Source organism: Phragmites australis, chromosome 4, assembly GCF_958298935.1.
Source record: "Phragmites australis chromosome 4, lpPhrAust1.1, whole genome shotgun sequence".
Taxonomy (NCBI): Eukaryota; Viridiplantae; Streptophyta; class Magnoliopsida; order Poales; family Poaceae; genus Phragmites; species Phragmites australis.
The window spans coordinates 10,086,675-10,108,923 of NC_084924.1; the positions used below are offsets into that span (position 1 = coordinate 10,086,675).

The 22,249-nt window shown below is 42.0% G+C and overlaps 1 protein-coding gene across 2 annotated transcripts; it reads right to left on the reverse strand.

The window, feature by feature from the left end:
* Nucleotides 1-9,423: 9,423 nt before the first annotated feature.
* On the reverse strand, nucleotides 9,424-18,616 carry LOC133915631 (oxysterol-binding protein-related protein 1C-like). Of its 2 annotated transcripts, XM_062358859.1 has the most exons (10): nucleotides 17,925-18,616; nucleotides 17,477-17,842; nucleotides 16,690-16,789; nucleotides 14,860-15,296; nucleotides 13,882-14,037; nucleotides 12,996-13,163; nucleotides 12,790-12,930; nucleotides 11,302-11,532; nucleotides 11,107-11,220; nucleotides 9,424-9,842 (listed from the first exon to the last, which is right to left on the reverse strand). In XM_062358859.1, exons 1-10 carry the CDS (start codon nucleotides 18,423-18,425, stop codon nucleotides 9,672-9,674), a joined length of 2,385 nt encoding a protein of 794 aa, XP_062214843.1. In that variant the 5' UTR covers nucleotides 18,426-18,616; the 3' UTR covers nucleotides 9,424-9,671. The 2 variants fall into 2 exon arrangements, with proteins under 2 accessions (XP_062214843.1, XP_062214844.1); XM_062358860.1 differs by lacking the exon at nucleotides 17,925-18,616 and having other exon boundaries at nucleotides 16,731-16,789; nucleotides 17,477-17,619.
* Nucleotides 18,617-22,249: the final 3,633 nt, after the last annotated feature.

Sequence of the window (22,249 nt, forward strand, 5' to 3'; positions counted from 1 at the left end):
TTTATGGCAATATGTCCTTTTTCACCGCACTCATAACCCTTTCTTTCTTCAAAGGGGTTCATTTTGGAATACTACCCCTTTTTGCTATATCCACCTTTATATATCTTTTTCTTCATAAATTTCTTGATGTTTCTAACAAATAAAGCCATGTCTTCAGTGGTTTCATCACCACCACTATCATCATGATCATTTTCATCTCTTTATGCTTAAGCCTTGAATGCCATATTTTTCTTCTTTGCAATGAGGGCCTCATAATGGAGTTTTTCTTGTGACTTTAGGAGTAGTTTTCTTCAAATTTGATCTTACAAGCAATGTCACAATAGTGTCATATTTGTTGGGTAAAGCTCTAAGAAATTTATGAAGAAAATCAACATCGGATACATCCATGCCGAGCCCATTGAGCTCATTAATTATATTATCCAAACAAATGAACATTTTAGAAATACTCCCATTTATTAACATAACAAATTTCTTAAATTGCACTTTATAAATAAAGATCTTAGCATCCTTAAACATTGTTGTCCCTTCATAAATCTCCTTGAGTCTTTCCCAAATTTCATGGACTGTCTCAAGCTTGCAAATATGATTGAATTCATTGAGATCCAAAGCACTATAAAGACCATTCATAACTTGAGTGTTAGCAAGAATATGTTCTCTATCATCATTGGAAAGATCGTTATGATCAATTAAAGCAAAACCTTCTTTGATAATAAACTATAATTTCCCACCCATAGTCTTAAGATAAACGGTTATTCTAGCTTTCCAATAAGCATAATTCAACCCATCAAACAAAGGTGGTTTCCCCACATTGACATAAGTGTCGTTAACCATAATCCTACTCACAAATGGTTAAATCCGCACAAAAAGGGAGTCCTAAGTTTTGATACCACTTGTAGGATCAAATATATCGACTAGAGGGTGGTGAATAGGTGATTTTACTGCTAAATGCTATCAGATCAAAATAATTGCAAAATTAAAACAAATTGATCGAAAGACATGGTAAATAAAGCTACACCTGGGTCGAATTAAAGTAAGGTTTGTAATCCTAAGGTGACATGCAACAATTCAATTTTTTATGAAAATAAATTGCACAAAGTAAATGTGCTAAAAAATAAGAACACTAAGAGAGAATAAATATTTATCCCATGGTCTCAATGATTTGCTGATCACCCTAATCCATATTAAGGTGAGTTCAAGTTTCTAACTGCTCTCTATCAAGTATGCAATTCTCTCTAAGAGAAGAGGCTCACCGAGAGAAACTTGATCTTGAGTCGAGTTAGTGTAATAAACTAATCTCAATACCTCAATTACACTAGACTAGCACTTTACCGCTCCAATGAGGCATGCTTAAAACCTCTCACAATCAACGCTGAAGCTCCTTCATAATCTTTAACGGTTCCACCACCTCTAAGCCATTTAGGAGGCGATAACCTCTAAGAGTAATAAGTCAATGATACATGCTTGAAGGATCACTAGTATCACAAACCTCAAACAATACAAAGATATGCACTCAATGTTCTCACACTCTAAAAATATGCAACCACTAAGCCAAGAGAGGGAGAGAGGAATCCCAAGTACTCAAGAGATCAGAATGAGTGAGCTATAGTAAGTCATAGCAGCTAGACACGAAGTATTTATAGGTCACAAACCCAAATGTGACTGTTACATTCGAAATGGTTCTCATGTTAGGAATGTTGGTTAGACCGAGCATGGCTCCAACGTCTAACTTTATGCAATAAATACACTGTTAGTAGCCGTTACCAGGGATCTCGGTTAGACCGTAGGTCATTTCTTGGTTAGACTGTGACCCCACTAGAACATTCAAAACTCTCTGGAAGATCTTGGCTAGAATCTCGGTTAGACCAAAAATCTCGGTTAGAATTTATTGCAAAACTCGGTTAGAATCTTGGTTATACCTAGATTTTTGCACTTTCTCAAACAGGCAAGAAACCATGCATTCTTTGTACTAGTCTCACAAATCCCTCATATATGCAATGAAAGTTTGAACAATATGGTACTTTTGATACCTCAATTAAATAAGCATCAACCCCTTTTAATTGCACGACATTTATCTTATCAATCTGGTCACTTCTCTTCTCTAATCATCATTGACCAGTAAAAGAAAATATCCTATATTTTATATCTTTACCTTGAGCTAGCCATTATCATATCTTCCGCACATGCCTCTTATAGCTCCTCATCAATTATGGGACTAACCTTTCTCATATCTCAAATAAAAATACTAGTCTACATATAAATTTTACCATTAATTACCAAAACATAAATTAGGGGTCTCGATGCTTCAATGTTGAACTCATTGGGCATGTACTCTCTCCCATTATTAGTGCATGAGCACTGGATTTTTTTTTTGTTGAGTTCACCCTCTACCTTCTCCTTGAACTTCATAAATGTCTCATATTTCTCTTTCATAAAGAAAACACATATATACCTTGAGAAGTCATCAATAAATTCACCATATACATCATCTCTCCAAGAAATACTTGCTTAGTTAGGCTGAAAAAATCCTAGTATATGACCTCCAATGAATCTTGGACTGATGACCTAACTCCTTGTATGGCAATTGATGGGCCTTGACATACTAACAGCCAGCACAAATCATGTATGTTTGGATGTCCACTTAAGTTAGCCCCTTCAACACTTGCCTTTTCATCATCTCCTTCAGCTTACTGTAATTCAAATGTCTAAGGCACGCATGCTAGAGATCACATGTCTCATTCCTTTGAGTCTTGTCCACATATGCGGACTCTGTGGAGAGAATATAGACCAATTGTCTCATCATTCCTTCCATAATAGGTGTGCGATCACCTTCACTCTTTTAAATGTGGTCACTTCTTCTAGCCTAAAAATCATATATTTTCCTTCTATTGTCAATTGAGAACTGACAATGAATTCTTCTTCAAGCCAGGGACACGATAAGCCTTCTCAATTTGGATTTGTTGAGGATCATACCTTGAAATGACTATCTTCCCGATGTGAGAGATGGCCAGTCTTAAATTGTCGACTGTCAACACCACTCTCTTTCCCTTGTAGTCAGCCATATATTCCAACTTCTTACCATTGGTTGGAGCACCCAAAATACACAATCTAATCCTCCTTGTAATTTATTCTTGGATTTTTGGTTACTGCAAAAGTAGGTGCCTATGTCCTTCTCCAACTCATCTTCACTAACTTCTTGAGAAAACTGAGCTTCAGCATCCCATTCGTCCATGTTGGTGAAGGCTTCTTCCTTCTTCTTCTCCATTGTGGTGGTGCATGGTAACATTCCCTTCAAAGAGCCTCCTTGGATATCAACAATCTCAAGCTTAGTGGCCCTTCTTACCACAATTGAAGCATCTGTCATTCCGCTTCCTCACATGGTGTAGATCTTCTCTTCTCCCTTGAGCTCCCCCGGAAGAGTTGCTTCTCTCCCTTGGGTGATGGTTGCCACCTTCTATCCACCTTGTCTTGGGTCTTCCTTGTCCCCGAGGTGGACCGTTCTTTTTTTAGTGAAGAGTGCCTCCTCTTCTTCCTTCACAGCAATACTTCCCATCTGCTTGGCTAACTCCTCCTGATTAGCCCATAAAATTTCCATCTCCACTAGTGATTGCTAAGTAGGCCATCCCCCCATCGCGACAATAAACCCATTATATGTGGATCTAAGGTCGTGGATGATAATTCTCTTCATACGGGCCTCGCTCACCTTCTCATCCAGTTCAAGCTTAGATATCTCCTTACAAATAGATTTTACATTTTTGAAGTAATGCTTGATAGTCATAGTGCCTCGAGAGCTATCTGAGAGCTTATTTTTCAAGAGCTGGAGGTGCGCTTCATTATTCTTGGAGAATAATTTCTCCAGAGTCTCCCAAGCCACCTTTGAAGTCTCTGCGTCTTGGATGTGCTCTAGTAGGTCCTTCTCAATTGTTGTCTTCAGCATGAACACAACCTTGCCAGCTTTGATTCGCCACTTTCGCAAGGCATCAACACCCTCCTTTGTGGATGCATCAACATTCCCCCTTGGACTCCTTTGGTGGAGGCATTGTCTCAACGCCTGCGATGACCTCCCATAAGTCTTGACCATGCAAATAGGACTCCATGCATATCTTGCAATAGCCATAGTTGTGGCTATTGAGCTTCTTGATTCCATCACTTGTGCCAACAAGATCCATCATGCTGACTGATGCCTAGCATTGGTCCTGGACCAATTAACTTTACAATCTCAAACTATGCATCGGTAGAGTCTCCCCTTAGTGTCTTGATAATGCACCAAATGCAGTAAGCACCCTACGTTCATCAAAGCCTCCTCCTACATACAGTCTTGGACCACCGGATCTGATCCAATTATTGGAAATAGGAATGGCCTTAAAACCCACTAAACTAAGGTTCAGATGCGAAGCTAGGGCTCGACGACCATGGGCCACTGCCCAGGCTCTATAGCAGCCTGCCATGGAGAATATACTACTGTGTTGAGATCTTGGAGCTCCTCATTTGCCCAATGAGTTCTTGGTGATCCTCCTCCCATCGAGTTTTGGAGCTCCTCGTCCACCCACCAAGTTCTTGGAGCTCATCCACCTCTGCCCAGCAAATTCTTGCGAGTTTCTCCTCTACCTGTTAAGTTCTTGAGGGATTCTCCTCCCTTTGCCCAGGGAGAAGTAACAATGGCCCACATTCACGCCATCACGGCGGATCCAGGCATCAAGGTAAACCAATGCTAAAATCCACTTTGTTGGTTGTTGAGTTTCTTGCTTTGGGATTTGGGCATTTTTCTAATTAGCTTTGATTTGGGTCCAATTTGGGAGAAAGACTTAGTTTTCTGTTGCCATGGCAGACCAGAGGGGTTAGATATCGTTCTAAGATGGTTTTATCAGAAGTGGCAATTTGGAGGGGAGCTGGAGCATCGTTTTCTTTGATTTCATGATTGTTTTGTTAGCTTTGAGTTTGTTTAGGGATTCAATTCTTCATTTGGTCTTCTTTTGGCCTCAAAATTTCTTTATGGAGTTTTGAGATTTTCTTTGTTGGGCTCCATAGCAGCTTCAACTAGACTTTGGTGCTGAGATTTTCTATGTTGTTGTTGACCAAATTTGCGCTGAGATGAATCATTAGTTTGGTGAGGCAACTACAATGTAAAGTTTAACCAGACTATCAAAAAATTTTGGCTCCGCCACTACCAAGGACTTACACATATGCTTCACCAACTCACTTTAGTCGGTTAACTATTTCTAATTACTTAGTGCATTGGGTCCTTTCGACAATAGAGCTACCTTCTCACTTTTGGGTGGCAAAGCCAACAAACAGATGAAGCTGGCTTTCGGGTGGTAGAATCTATCTTCAATAAAGCCCAGACCGTTGTGATCCTAGGTGACAGAGCCAACTTTCGATGGATCACAACTTAGTAATACACTAAGTATTTAGAAACTAATAATCTAAATAGAAGACTAATACTTATAAAAAACATTTTTTATTACAACACAAACACTATTACAAGATCACACATACAACTCGTTAGGTATCTAGCCTAGCACCCACCCTCTCTCACGTTCTTACATATCTACTTAGCTTGCTCTATCATGGTCTCATTCTTGATTGGTATAGTAACGAGGCATGACACTCTATTTATGGTGTATTTGGTGCATAGGATATCTTCGGATGGGATATGGTCATCTAGTTTTTAGGATGCTTGGTTGCAGGGCAGCTTGGATGGGATGACCAATTTGAGAAATGTTTTATCTAAGATGCTGGATGAGCCCATCCGTCAAAAAGTGCTAGACAGAGTCATTCATAATTTGGATGAGTTTTATCTCTATTGATATGACATATTCTGGTTGGTTAGAGTAATTACATTTTTTGTTAACACGTTTTGAATGATATTATCTCCTAAACCGTTTATTTGATTTGCGATCCGATTGTACCATTATATTCATTACAATTAAATCAACAAAACAAAATCTCACATGATTATATTTTAATGAAAAACTAAATATATGACAAGCGAATCCTATAAAATTTTGACTAATACTATCTAAGTTATGTCCGTTTAACCAAATAATAAATTAGATCATCCTATCCATACCATCAAATAAAAAATTGAATGGCATCAGATAATCATACTATATTCAACTTTGTTCTCCAACCAAACGCATCCTTACATGACCTAGTTGAGCCAAAGCATTGTGACAATTGTCCATGTCTAAAAGATTCAGATGAAATATCTCTACCTACGCTCTTCTAAATTTATCATGGCAAAATAGTTCTAAAGCTTCGTGCGAGAATTCTAGAGAAGTTTACATTATGGCCTTGCAACACAAGGCATCGCAGCCATGCACGGCAACGGCAACCCAAAGCCCTTTCACACCGGCGCACACGTTGCCGCACCGCTGTTTGAGTGCACTGCCCCTACGTCTGCAGCATCCGTGTCAGGCGCCGCGCCCAGGCACCGGCTGCCTTCTCGGGTTGCCTTGCCGCCCCTCTGATTCGCACAGTGCTCCTACGCTGCTTGCCGGTGCATTTCTCCATTCCTCTGTATCATTCCTGGTCGCCATCTCGAGCCCTGTGCATGCATGCAGCAGCCGCAGCTCGTCGACGACCGTGTGAGCCTGCAGGCGGGCAAGGTGGCAACTGGTTCCATGATCTGCCACAGAAGTTTCCTGTTTCCCATCAAGGCAGAATCCGCCAAATTTTGCCTGTGCTAAAATCTCTGCGTTTTCAGAAACAAAAACTAACAATGATATCGGTCATTACTAGCCAGAAGTAAGTTTTAATGACACTGTATTAAACTTAGTTACGACTTATGCTATCAATCATTTAAGATCTGTCGGGAAAAAAAGGTTTTGGCCATGACAATTAGATCTCAACAAATGCTAACGTTAACGTGAAGAGCCGGCGAACCCGAGTAACTCTTGGAGCCAGCTTTTAGGTTGGCGACCCGAGGTCCCGGCGCTGACGGATTTAATTCCTCTAATTTTCACACAGGCAAAGTTACAGATGGACAGTAATGTGTGAGAGAAGCTACAGTAATTAGTAATTTCTGATTTTATTTACTGCGGTATAATGTAAAATCTAATAGCTTATGGCACATGTGCAGTGAAGTCAGATGATCTCATTCCGACCTTAACCCTGAAGGCATCCTCTGTTGAGTTGAGGGTATGGAGCTCCCTAATGAAAAAAAATGGTACTACATAACGAACTTTTTACCAGGTCAATGTGCCAAGCTAATGAGGAGCCCGGCCGGACCCAGACATGACCTCAAGCACATCACATGTGCATGCTGGTCATCGGACGGTCCACGCCGTCACGTACGTGTCGTTGCCACGTCACGTAACCTATTATTGCCCCGGCCGTCACATGCATTCTCATTTCTGTCGGCCAGCAAGCGTACCTGGAAGGAATGAATGATCGAAGGATCGCATCGTCGCAGCCGTGGAGTTCGCTGTCGAGCGCGCGTGTCGCCCCACGCGACGCCGCCGCGCTCGTCATCGCAAGGGCTGCGCGCAGCCGCCGGACGCGTCCCGAGCACGCGTCGCGGCCCTGTCCCCCCAACGCCCGATCGGGCCAAGCGAGCTGCGCCGGCTTCGGTTACATCTGGCGACTCGCACCACGACAGAGAACGATCGATCGGTTGGTTGGCGGTTCGCATCCACGGCCGCCTGACCCGGGCAGCTAGCGATCCGCCGCATTTACTCCTCTGCCGCGCGAGGCGCGACGACGCCGTGGGGCCGCGGTGCCGGCGGTTCACGCGGCAGCGGGGCCAGCAGAACAGAAAGGTGGCCGGTCGTGGCAAAAGTGGCCAAGGCTCTATGGAAAGAGAGAAAATAAACAGAGGGCTTTGAATGCCGCAAGTGAGCGGACGGAAAATAATACTACTTCCTCCATTCTCGTTTTAGAAATTCAATTTCTTTTTTAAATAGATGTTGTTTTAAATTTTTAAGATGGTGTTTTACTAAAGTATTTACATTAAAGACTGTTGAAAAGTGAAGTTTTAATTCAGTAAATGTGTTGAATTGATGGTTTATATATCATTGATTGAATACTGGAGAAATCAAGAGAGGTAAATATATCGTGTACGAAATAATTAATTGTAACTTTATTCTGTGTGCCGAAAACTAAAACGACATCTAAAAGAGAACGGAGTTAGTAGGAGATTTGATCCCACGTAGCTAAAATTTGGATTTAATTTATAACATAATATGTGATAAAATTATAATAAAATTAAAAGAAATTATATGTGAGAAAGAAAAAATAAATTATTACATCTCACACCATGAATTAGGTTTAGGTTTCAAATGTACTAGACCAGATCTATAGGATTATTTTCCGCGAGCTGCTGTGTGCGGCGGACGGGGGGGATATCCCCTTGTTGCAGCGCTGGTGCCTGGTGGTTTCATTGAACGCGCCGGCGTGGGCTTGGAAACCTGTGAGATGTGATGCGGGTTTTATTGCGAGTTATTTGCGACTTCACATTGTTGTGGTGGGTGCCTTTATGATGGGCGAGTCTGTAAACGTGATGATGCGGCGTGCTTGCGAGAGCAACGTGACATCTGATCTAGGCCTTCATATGCACGCGCTGAACAGGGGCAGGGGATGGGTGTCACACACTTCGGCGCTTAAACTTAACTACCCGCGGTGTGTAGCTGTGGCAACTCGGCGGACGGGACGGCCCGCTGATCCACACCAACAATGCGGTTTTGGTGGGCTGTAACGGACCGGTAGATGGACCCGCTCAGCTGGCCTGGCATAGCCTCATAGCCCAATAGCTAATGCCATCTCTACCTCTGGTTGCTGCTTCTCTTTCTTTTCTTTTTTCTTTCTTTTTTGTACGAACACTTCCCCCTCTCTTTTCCTCTACCTCCTTTCTCAAACCTGTCGCCTCTTCATCTAAAAAACAACCAATACAAAATACGTATTGCCTCTTCCGGTAGCACTATTTTATACCCTGGGGTAGAATAATATTTACTCCAGAAGTTACTACTGAGAAAAAGCACTGCGAATTATGAACACGTTCAGTAGTAGCTCCTCAGTAGTCACTGCCAGTAGTTAAATTTCAGTAATTCAATATGGTGTATCTACACCTAAGGTGTAGATTAGCACTTAGATTGCCTCTTCCCTATAAACTAAGCGTGAGGGTTTAAACCAATGGAGACAGCATGACAGCAAGCAAAGCATACAATGTCCAAAATTTTAATCAATCCCCAGGGTACATTCATGTGGCGCAAAGTTTGCAGTTTTAAATAAAGGGAGAGTTAGGAACGTATCAGTTAGTATCTCTTACTGCGTATAAGTAGCCTTTGCAGCTCCAATGCATGCTTGCCATTCCGACATGGTTTAAACCCTCATGGTGCACAAATTCACATCCTCCTTGCACCTACATGCATTGATGCATAGTTACATAACCAATATGTATTCATACAGATGGCCCGCATGACACCACTCTGAACTTGTGAGGATGAAACTCTCACAAGAAAACAACATTTACTTTTATGAAAATTTAAGGTGACATTTGTGACGAACCATTCTCTTATTATGTACGAGACCAATATATCTGAAGCACTGCCTTTGCTTACATGTCAACGGGCATTTAATTGCCCTAATATGAACCACTAAAAATTCCGGAATCAATTGATCCCAAAAGAAGATTAAAAAAAAAACAGGGAACCAAAAGGCCTATAACCTACTCGAACCTAGTCAGTTATCATCAGATCGGTAGGGACATGTCCGAAGATGTCGGGGCAGCCTTCCCAGCTGCTCTTTTCTCTCGATTCCCAGTAACCACCAAGGTAACGATATGTGTCAGCAGCTTTGTCCTTCGCAAACCACCGAGGTTTCCACCCGCTCTCCTGCATCTTTCGTGCCTGAAATACAGTTGGCCCGGCTTTGTTAACCTTCAGAACTAATTAAGTCAAACTGCCTGAGTTAGTATTAAAATCCAAATGAGGTAAACTGAGTAAACGTGTTATGATAACTACTACTACTTGCAAACCTATTAATGCAGAAATCAGACATTCAGCAGTAGTTTATCATTTTCTCTCATGTATGCAGCCGTCTTCTAAGCTTAATTATTTGTCTCAACTTCTCACAATTACTTTTAGCAAGTCGTTAAGTTCATGCTTGAACCTGAACATTTGTTACGACAGATCTCTAGAACCAGTTTGCATTAGGATCAAATATACTGTCCTGTAGGCTGTAGTTTGCAAATCACGTGCAAAGAATAGGCAGCTAACCTCCATCACAGAAGGTGGTCATGTAATTTGTGGGACATTTCTCGCAGGTTGTTGATTAAAACAGAAGTTTAATGCATGTTTAGGAACAATACACTCATGACACCTCATATATATGGAACTGTATCCTCTGTTGTTGTCATAATGGCACCAGCGTGCAAAGCTTTATCTACCAGTTCACTCACAAAAAAGAACTTGCCCCAAATCCATGCAAAAGATTAAAGTGTCACCAAGAATTAAAACTTTCACTTTAAAAGATGTAGTTCCATGTATACTAAAAATAACTCCTATCCAAATTTTTTCACGGTAAGCGACACCTGAGCCGCAGCAACCAAGATATGTGTTAATCAGCACGATACAAGCCGTCACAGAGGAAAAGTGGTTGTTGCAGTGTGATCAGTGAGCAGCAAACTTAGCTAAGAGAGCAGAAAACTAAATAGTGTGTAACAATGCATTGGATTTGGCTATTTTCCCTACCGAGGCTTCAGAGTGTGTCTAGTGCACCTGAGAAAGGAAGACTTAATCTAGTTTGTTCGTTTGGAAAGAAGGGCCGGATGAAGGTAAAGGCATGGCCACACCCTTAATTCTATAACAACAATATTTATGTAGTTCAGTCAAGGCACTGGCATAGGAGTAAGTGTGTACCATATTTCCTACTATGCAAACTTCATCTATCCTATTTTCTTCATGCATAAAATGCAAAATATAACTTATTTCACCCAAGTGTTAAATGGGGATGCATGCCCGAACATGACTCAAAATATGGCAAATGCTGAAGCTGCGATGCAGCTTGTAGGAATGTTTCATGTTTGATGTGCCTGAATTTCAACAAATTACCAACGAATACCCCAAAGTTTAATAGAACAAAGCATGTGGAAGTTGGACGTCATAGACTGACCTGCCTCTGTCTCTGTTCAAGCCTCAACTTTTCAGCATTTGCCCTTTCATATTCACCATTCTCCAGACATCTCTGATCTGGTCGTAATCTTGAGTCTGTTGGTGGAAGTTTTTCCTGCTTACATGTTAAAAATATGAGCCTGAACCTAGTAATGATCTTGACATGAAGCTGATATCAGTACACAATCATCCTTACCTTCAACCCAGGGGTGAGTTCATTCAAAGTAATTGCAAAGCGAGTGAAATTGTATCGAGTGGGAAACTTAGGTGGTTTGCTTCTTTTCCACAACAAATGGGCCTCCGAGAACTGTTCAGATCCCTTGCCTTTCCCAAAGCAATCACCCATCACATAGTGCATGCTTTCATCCCACTTTCCAAATAGTGTAGCAACAGTTCGACCACTTCTATCCTGAACAACACCTTGCACCTGCATACACATCGGCTGAACTGGATAAAGTTTGCTTAAGTAAATATGTAGAGAACAAATACCAATATTCGATAACAGGTCTAAATTTCATAGAAAATCATTTTTCAACTGCGAACAGAAAGAGAATTTCTATCAACTGTGATTGAGCAAGCAAATATCAGTTTTTACATATTCATTCCTTCTCTAAAGAGTGTGTTTGGTTGGTGAAATTTGGGGGGGGGGGGGGGATGAAAGGAACCATGGCTGCACCTAGAAATGAGTTTACATTTAAAACGTTTCTGGGAAGGAAATGGTGTCTGCACTCACACCATTTCATTCACAGAAGTGGCAGAAGTAGATGTTACATAGAATTAGACTGGTGAGTAAATGCAAATGACCTAAATTGCTCCCTTTCAGGATATGGAGGCATTTCAATGTTCAATCAGTTCACATCCCAACCATCTAAAGAGGTCATGGATTTATATTGATAAAAAAAAGTTGATTACCACAGCCGAATAGTCCCAACGAGTACCATGTCCATGGATCCTCCATGTCAGAGTTAAGGATACTGGAAGTGCCCCAGAACTAGAGGGGACCAGTTCCGATTTTCTTCGGCGGTATTTGTTTCTTAAAAAAACAAATTTCTGAATTTCTGTTTTTCCATTTCGTGAATTTTTAGGAGTCTGGGATGTAAACTAGATGCAATTACCAGCCTATTGGTCTACAAGTTAGATTCCAAAAAAATAGAGTTTTTGGGTGGTGAACCAATTGAAGTGAAAGTGGGTACAGAAAACCAGGCCTGGCAAGTTTCACCGGTTATCAGCAAGAACCAGCCAATTTTCGGAGGTTTATGGAACCCTGCTCCAATGTGAATTGAGAGATTCTACAATCCAGTTCTTGATAAATTTTACCTAAGTTGATGGATCGTTGATCATTATTCACTAGCGCACAACAAAGCTCTAGCTCTTATTGTATGATTTTGTCCAAATCTAAACGCCCGAGCTCAAGACTCATGGGATCATGACTCATGCAGATTATTTCAATCAAGATTATACACTCTACAGTGCCCATCATGCTAGAAACTCAAAACTTTTCGAAAACTGATAAAAAAATAAGAAGCCTTGCCATATTAACAAATGTATCACTTGCCAAACTCGCACAGATATTAAAAATATATTAGCGAGAAACAAACTGTAAAGGAACACACTAAATATAGAAATTGGGAAGAACTGACATGCCGACAAAATAAACTAGTGGTAAAGAATATATGCTAATTACCTGATGAGGATTGCGATCAATTATTGACTGCTCCTTGAACTTCAGCTTACATGAATACTCACGGTTACCTTGTATGCGCATAGTACCATAGTGATCACAATATAGCTTGCCCAATATGAGATTGTAAATTGAAGTGGTCACCTGAACATATTTCCAATCAGATAATATGACATATAAATCATTTATTGCTAGCTATGTGATAGTACCTTGCTCCATTGGAAAACTTCACCATCATCAAACTCCAGTGTTAACACACCAACAGGATCGAGTTGAATGGAACGACCCCAGAATTTGCTCTTTAGGTTGCTATCAGCCCAAAACCTCCAGCCAGTTCCCTCACAATGGCATGCAACAACCATAGGATGATGACTAACCTGGCAAGTGATATTGAAGACTCTTCACCAACCAAAATGCAATGCAAATAGATATAATCTTGCAGAAATCCTATAGTAGAGTCAAGTAGCTATGATTTGCGAGTCTAATACAACATATGCTATCTGAGGATCAAATAGGTACTGAGCAGAGAGGTACATGAAGTGTTTATCCAGTATATCACAAATAAAGAAATGGCATAAACATGGGTACTATCACAAGTAAAGAGAGAGCAGTAAACAAGAATCAATGGCAGCTTCCGATATAATGTCAATCCCAATGTTTGACTTGTTGGTTGACATTACAGTTAGCCATTTATGAACAAAGACTTTTGAGGAAGCTTCAGACAACAACATAATCACCAAGAAGCATTGGGCACGTAGCAAGCCAAAATAGTGAAGCACTCACTATAACTTGTAGATGTGGGTAACCCAAATTGTTTTACCATTTTAAGAAATAAAAAATATAACTAAACTTGACAAATCATACTGGAACTCCTCACTTTTCTGAATTTATCCATTGCTGTATTGTCACTCATTTTGAAAAGCATGGATACTAAGGAAAAAACTCATTAAACACCAAACTTTCCTATTACGTTTTGACTTTATAAGAGAACAATTTTGTTTATGAGAGTTTTATTTACTGGCATATACGAAAAAACATGGTCAATAGAAAAGACATGATTATGCCAACTCAACAAAGTGTGCTTCATTAACAGACCTTTTCAGAGAAAAAACGAAGGCCTTTGTCTGGATAGTCTGCCTCATATGTCTCCCCAAGAAGGGGATTAAAGGGCTTACAGCTTCTCCCATCTGTAGAGGCATACCCAGAAACAGCAAATGCTGCTACGCTAAGAATCCTCATAAGACTATTCCCCTGGGTATTCAACACAAAACAGAGAAGTGAGATGCATCAAACATGATTAGTCCTTACATGAATATGCAAATAAACATCTTTATTCAGTAACTAGCTGTTGTTGGTAATCACAGACAATGCGCAGAGCAAGTAGAATATCTATGTCCAATGGCACCCAAAGGTGGGAGAAAACCCAATGGTGGGTGGTCGAAAGACTCAGTGTAAATATACTAAGCAACAGTGCAGGAACATTCTTTCAATATGGCAGATGCACCAGACTTGATTTATGAAACAAAAGAGCAAATAGGAATGTTGCTATTTCAAGCACAGTTAAGTAGTTACCGTTATTTTAAAACAAAAATGAGAGGGTATTAGATGAACCATATTGCTAGCCTGCATTTTTTTATTGTGTGAGGCAAGACATGCGCAGCAACTCAAAGTCCGCATGATAGCAAGGAAACTTGATATGTTTTCATGCCTATCATTTTTCAAATAGTTGGTGTGATTAGTTTCCATATTGTTAGGATTTGTAAAAGTTAACTTTCGTTAGTTATGAGACCCACTATATAAGGAGGGGTATTGTAATCTTTGGCGAGGATGAAACAAAAGAAGAGTATCTAGTCCCCATTTTTCTCTGGCCAGGAACACAACAGAGACTAATGTAGTTAACATTGGATTCTGCCACAAGGCAGGATAGAGTATCATTATGTGAACGGATTAGTTGCAAGTTGGAGACAATATAATGCAAAATCTAACAAATCGAATGTCTATAGCTACTTGCATTCAACATATTACAAAAGATGCACACGTGAAAATGCTAACAGGGAGAGGAAGAAGAAATACCCTTTTCCCCCATTCAGATGCACGATCAATAAGGTAGGAATACTCAAGATCTTCAAAACATTTTTGTAATGACGAGAGTGGCTCATTGAAGTAAACTGGCAGACAAACTTTTGTGAGATCCTTTCCTATGTTGTCCTTGATCATTGACCACAAGCTTACACCCTTCTCTTTCTCGACTGGATCAGGCAGCTTCTTACGCCTTCTCACATATGGATAACTAATTCCAACAGACTTCATGGAAGGATCAATTCCATCCGTTGGATAATCGTCTTCATTATCCGAACCAGCTTCAGATCTTTGGAAATCAGATCCACTGCTTTTAAAAGAGCTCGAGGATAGAAAATCTCTTGTATCAAAATAAATGTTGTCATCATCGTCAGTTTCTTCAGCAGGATCTTGTGGTTCATTATAATCATCAGATTCACTAGCACTTCCTTCTGAAAAAGAAAAATGATAGCTCAATATGCGAGTTAAAGCAAGCCAAAGATATACTTAATGTAACACCACATTATGCGTAATAAAACTAAACTAAATGCACATTCAAGAAATTCATCCAAATATGGACTGCATTGCTTCCTTTCCCGGCTAGGAGGGATCACAGTCGCCATCAAGCCACATGATTAATTAGGATTTGGTAGCTTCTTCCAAAGTAACAGAACCTAGTCAATGTGTGATCATTGGATGGTTTGCCACAGTGCTCAAATATAGGCTTGTAGTTGGTAGTGGTGTTGCGTGTCGTGGCTGCAGCAAGTTGTGATGGCTGGAGGGGTGGTTGCTAGTTCTGGTGCCTGGCGCTTGGGATGGCGAGTAGAGCACTTCGATGTACAACCTAGAACTCAGACTGGGCAAGTAGGCGAGAAGACGATGTATTGAAGTGGGCATGAACTGCCGATGAAGTCTGATCTGTTTATTTTGTAAGTGAATAAGCATAGTTTATTTTGAGCCTATTTGCATCGAAAAAGGCCCTTTGGGTACAATATCAACACTTGATATATTCAATTACAAATTTAATTGAAACTATGTTTTACAAGACTTGACCAAGGTGACACAGAATACTATTTCTAATTGCATGACTAATGCAATCGATCAGAGACAATCCTTATTATACTCCTTTAGAAAAAATTCTGTCAAGGACTGACTTCATATAGTCAATCAGGTGGTCAAAGCACCTAGTGAAATTTACAAAAAGCCCAATAAGGTGCATGAATTAGCATACAAGAATAAGGACAAATGGCAATCATACAAGAATGAGGTTGGAATTGTCGCTTACTATCAAAATATTCTATTTTAGATATGAACATGCCACCACAGTGCATTTAAAAACCTCGGAAGAATGTGTCACTCACGAGAAAATGGGAAACTGGAAAAAGATTGCATGAGTGAATATCTTAAGATAACTTCTGCCATCAATAAGCTCAGTTTTGGCTCTGGCAATAATAGCAACAGAACTTCATAGTTAATATAGCAGCCAAAACATTATAATGGTTTAGAAAAAGGAAAGGGTTATCTGTTCTGGATTGAAATTTCCTAGTATTTTTACAATAATTACACATGGGCGCCAAAAGCTGTGCTCAATCAAACCCAAACCATAGCCAACTAAATTGATTAAAACTCCACGGACTTACAGCTATTCTGATGGTATATGCCACTGGAAAATGATTTAACTGGTAAGATGCAACATTGGAGTGGCATTTCTCCATGTAACTGTTTTCGAAGTGGCATATTAACATGGATGCGTCATAATAAACAACATTTATCCCAAAGGTACAGTGCATGTCAATAACAAGTGTAGCAGCGAGACATGCCAAACCATTCCAACAATTATCATACCACTATACTTCTCATTCCTTGATTTAGAAGCAGATCCATACTCTTTTGACTGTCTTTGGCTCTCATCAACAAGGGTATTCTCCAGATCAACCTTTTCTGTCTACAGCAAAGCAACAAAAGAATACTTAGTCAGATGAGGATATCACTAACCTAAACATTTTATATGTTCAAAGTTCCATAGGAAAAGGAAACCTAAAACTCAAGAGCAATGACATCAGCCTAAAAAAAGTAGTAAGCTAACATAATAAATAGTGTCCTATTTTTGTCTTCCAAAAGGACCGAAATTCATGACAAAGCATATCCTGAGCAAGGAATAAAAGCTCTACAATATACCCCCTGAAACTTTGGTATAGGCAAAATGAAACCAAAACAAACATCTAGAACTATTAATTGAACTTTTGTGTTGTTTTTTAGTCTTGACAAGGCACATTAAATAGACTGCATCAGATAGATTCCGTAGCACATTCGATAATTAAATGCAAAGGTACAATTTGACCGAGTCACAAAAACAACGGCACAAGAAAATTAGAAGTTATGAAAAACTTACAGCACGATAAGTAGAGTAACAACTATAATTCAGATTCCCAAGTACACTATGGTCAATTGATGCAGGCTACAAAACAATATGCTCTGTACGCCAATATTTACCAGTAGCTTCGTACTTTTTTCTTCAATTAATTCAAGCGTGTACAAAATGGCGGAATCACAAGCATGACACACCATGCAGTGAAAAGCAATTATTCTTCCCACTCCATGCATAATCAGATCCTGTTCAATCCGCAAGTACCTCTAGCTGGCGAAGGGTGTCGACGAGGAGCGCATGCTTCTGCTTGAGGAGCACAAGCTTCTTGTGCAGAGCCTCGAATTCGGCCCGCACGATCCTCTCGCTGTCAGCAATGGCCACCTCGCTGACCCCTTCCTGCTGCAGCCGCTGCCTTAGGCGCTCTGTTGAGACCGCCACGGCAGCCGCGGTGTCCCCTGGCCCGACCATCTCGCTCGAGGACATCCTCGGGAACATGTCCTTGGTCGCCCGCAGCGCGTCCAGCCACGCGGCCCTGTCCTCCCTGGTCTCCGCCCGCAGGTGCAGCCTCTTCGTCCCCGAGAAGATCGAGAATCTCCTGTCGTCTGATCTGCTCTCCCTCACGGTGGACACCTGCACACGCAACGCCACCGTTACCACGTCAGCTACGGGCGAAATGGATCTGGCGATCATGGAAGCGGACAGAACCGACGACCTTGAGGTGGATTTCCCCGATGGGCTTGCGAGGCTGGTGGTGGCCGTTGGAGTGGGAGGACGAGGAGGTTGCGGGGCGGGAGAGGCGGCGGAGGGAGTCCTCGCCAATGACCTTGGCGCCCCGCTCGGTCTCGCGCGAGAGGACGATGCGGTCAGGTCCGTGGATCTTGTAGTAGGAGAGCACGCCGTCATGGAGCGCGAACCACCGCGGCCTCCACCCGCGGCCGTAGTTGACCCACTTGTAGAGGATTCCCGAGATGCCGCCGCCGACGATGTCGTTCAGCTTCACCCCCTCGGGCGGCGAGGAACCATCGCCACCCCCTGCCACGCTCACCCGCCGCTCGCCGCCGGTCGAGTTGTTGCACGGTGGCGGGGGCGGCATCGGCGGGGGCTGCGGCGGTGGCATCAAGGCCGGGGCGCCCGCCACCGCGGAGGACGCGGCCGCGGCGGAAGAGGCCGCGGGCGATACGGGCACGAGGGGCGCGCAGCAGAATGGGTGCATGGAGAGGCGGGATAAGCACCGGCGGCGGCGCGCGCGGTCGCCCCGGTCGCCGGCGAGGAGAAAACCGGGGAAGCGGATATTTTAGGTTTTTATTTTTTTAATTTTTGCGCTGGGAAAGGACGCATTTTAGGGGGGAGGTGGTGAGGGGTTTAAATGCCGCCGGTCGCCGGGGAGAAGAGGGGTAAACGGCTGCCTGCCTTTGCCTGACGGCCGGGTGCCCCTTTTGCTTCGTCACGACTCAACTCACGACTCGTCGGGGTCAGGGAGCCGTGAGCCCGTGAGCGACTTGCGACCCGCGAGTCTCGCGGGAGAGCGTAGAGACTAGAGGGGCGCGTGTTGATTTGGCAAATAAGCCGCCGTGCTTTTCCTGAAAACGATATGGTCATGTTTTGGCAAAGCATTGCGCTACCACCCCCGATGATGACTGCCGGCCACCGGCGGGAGGTGACACACCGTGCGATACCTGACGTTCTCGTGCGTGCGGCAGCGGGTACTTTCACGTTATGTGCTTACGCGCTTACGATGGTAACAAAATTCTATAAGATTCTTTATACAAAGATTAATTTTGATCTATATCGTTTTTTTCTAATTTAACGATTAGCACGTGTAGTTGAGATAAAGAGAAAGACAGTAATATGTATAGAAAAAAGAAAAAAGATTTTTCTATACGATTGAATTTTATAGAATTTTCTTTTTTATGATGACAATAGCGGTGCGCCCGAGGCACTCGCTGCGGTGGCCGGGGCTGTGCGTGGGGACGACACCGCGCGCCGCGTTGTCGGCGTGGTGTGCCTAGCAAGACCGGCCGGCCGTCCAGGCACTCATCCGCCTCGTCTGGTCGTGAACGTACGCACGTTGTGGGGCGCTGAAACTGACGACGACGAGTTGCACGTGGTGGAGTGTCCCCCCGTCCGGCCATCATGGTGGAGCTATGGATGGATTGACTACTCAAATACTCTCGTAGAGAAGGCCCCCATGCGTGGCACGCACGCTCGACCGAGCCGATCGGTCAGGTGGGGTACAGCGTCCGGTCTCAACCGACCAACTAAGGCGTCACTGTCGCAAAGGATCGAGTGATGGCGCGGCGCGGCATGGCGGTATCGGTTACGCATGATTTGTAGCGCTAGCTTTGCATGCTGGTTTGCTCACGACTATGCACGACCATCGGAATCGACGCCACCGTCGTTGTACTTTATCTGCTTCCTGGGTTTATCTGGTCTTGAGTACTGACGTTGCGGATGCCTTTCATTTTCTCAAATGAAAGTAGGCGTGAATTAACGAGAAATTTCCGAGTTGCCGGATTAACCAGAATGCACGCAAAAGACTGCAAATCAAAATGCCCGAACTCTCCATCTCCCCCTCGATACTCAAACTTTCACAAACCAGAAAACCGAAGTTAGAAACTTTTACTTAGCTGTAGCCTTCTCAGCAATGATATATCTCAACACTCGAAGTAGAAGGAAAGGACCACTAGGGATTGTGAACCACGATGAAAAAGACCCCTGACCAGAACCAAATGGTCCTTTGGGTATTGAGTTCACCTCCATCGTAGAAGCTAGTCTCTTCACCTTTTTCCCCCTTTCCTGTGAGAAAGCTCGATACGGCAGATTCACATGCTGCACCTAACCTTTACAGCAAGTGTCTCGTAGTGGTGTCCGGCAGCCGCGAAGCGGTAACGCTCCTGCGCGCATCCCGTGCCGCCGAGCCCACGCGCCCGCGCCCGCGCCCCGCCACGGAAGGCTCCAGCCGCGCGGGGTTTTCGCTCGTGCTTCCGCCGCTTACGGCTTATGAGATACCGTCCTGGCCGCGCAGAACTCGGCTTCGGATTCCTTCCACTCTGGGGCTCCTTTTGAGTTTTTCCTCCCGTCTTGCGCGCGGAGCCGAGGTGCCAAACGGCGATGGCATCAGATGTCTCGTCGTCTTGTCCGTTCCAGACCCACTACACACGCGGACATGCAACGCTTTTGGATTGACGTCAACTGGAGCTCCCCGTCTCCATTCTTGACGCCAAATGGATTGACGCTGATTTTTCTTCGTCTTAGGTTCTTTGGGGCCGGGTGGTTTAGTTAGTAGGTCATTATGCACTCGGCTGAAGCGTTTCTGATAAACTTCTGCGCGAGTTCCTGGTAATTGCGCGCCGCACATTTATTCTTCCTAACCTCTTCCTTTTTCTTTGTTTACCATGATGTCTTTATTTTATCGTGTCTAAAGATTGAATATATGAAACTAAAAGATTGATAAAATTATCATAAGTGTCTTACAACCGATGAGCAAACCCGATTCTGGGGCAAGGCAAACGGGGTGACCGCCCAGGCCCCAGGGTCTGGAGGGGACATCTTGTATGCTGTTAATTTATGTGCTAGTTACATATGTCTAATACTACTTAAATTACTTGAATTGAAAGCTAAAATCTGCAATAGACAAGTAGTGACGGAAAGCATGCAAACTTGCTTCTTCACTAGTGTAGTCTGGCTATGAATTGAGGCTCAATCAAGTACTCGTTAACTAGATTGATAAGTACTTCTTTGTTTTTGAGTAACATTCTTCTATGGCTTTTCATTAGTTTTTTATTTTTCTGTTTTTTTCTCCAATAATATTTAGGAGTTTTCAATTTAATTTTAAATAGCTATGTTGGTGAGAGCCAGTTCTAACTAGGGTTGTTTTATATAAGAATTAAGAAGTAAAATGGTAAAAAAATATATTATTGGATCTGTTTAAATCAAAAAAAATCTATAATAATATCACGGAATAAGTGTATGCTCTAAATTATGTCACTTGATACGAGGCTAGCATATGGGTCCTGACCTATATATCAATATAAAATTAATAGTATTTGTGAATGTACAACTTATTTGGTGGTTTATAAATAATAGTCTCTTAAATTATAGGCCTCTTATTTCTATTTTGTCCTGGGCCCACCGTATGTCAGGACCGGCCTTGCCGATGAGCATATCGTTTATCATAAAAAAATTATATCTTGATAAGACACACAAAAAGTAAAATTGAAATTTGATCTCTAATGGGCAAAGGTGCAATTAGCTTCACTAACCATCCAAGGCAAATTTTAGTTCTCGACTGCAATTATTCTTTTAACAAAATGAAGTTGTCAATTCGAATTTTCTTTTAAAATCAATTCGATTCTTATAGCGGAAGGCGTGAATAGATAACAAGATATGCAGATATATAGTGCTATGCACGTAAGTACCATCTTAGCTTACCTCCACTTTCATTTCTTTTTTTTTTTGACTCTTCCACTTTCATTTCTCTCTCCGCAAAATGATATGAAAAACGTGAGGCGCAGGGATGAGCAGCCATGCACATAATATGCCGCCGTTATTACCCATAGTCTTTGAGTGTGAAGCACATGTGTGCGCCTTTGCGTGCTACCTTCACCCTCGACCGATCCACGCGTACGGTTCACGGACATCTTTAGGAACGGATGAGAGACTTGCGAGACGGAACTCCGCGCGGCTAAGCAAGGCCAAACGCCAGAAATGATATATATACAATGATATATGTATACAGAAAAACTAATATGTACTGATCCGAAAATATATACTCCATATTATAATATATTATATAAATAAATTTTATATATTCTTTTATTACTATGAGTATACTTATATATACTCATTCTAAGATAGTCCAATATAAATTACATGAAAAAATTGAAAAGAAATCCATCAATTTTAATAAATTTTGATAATATGTCCATATTTGTACATAAAATGTAATCTACTCAAAAAATATGTACAAATCACTAAAAAAATATAAAAAAATATAGGTATCACTTAAATGATCTTATATACTCACATACTTTATAT

Coding starts and splice junctions, on each gene's coding strand:
- LOC133915631 (XM_062358859.1), bottom strand. CDS start 18,425: ATGCACCCATTCTGCTGCGCGCCCCTCGTGCCCGTATCGCCCGCGGCC. Junction 17,843..17,924: donor TCGGGGAAATCCACCTCAAG/GTCGTCGGTTCT, acceptor TTGCGTGTGCAG/GTGTCCACCGTGAGGGAGAG. Junction 16,790..17,476: donor ACACCCTTCGCCAGCTAGAG/GTACTTGCGGAT, acceptor GCTTTGCTGTAG/ACAGAAAAGGTTGATCTGGA.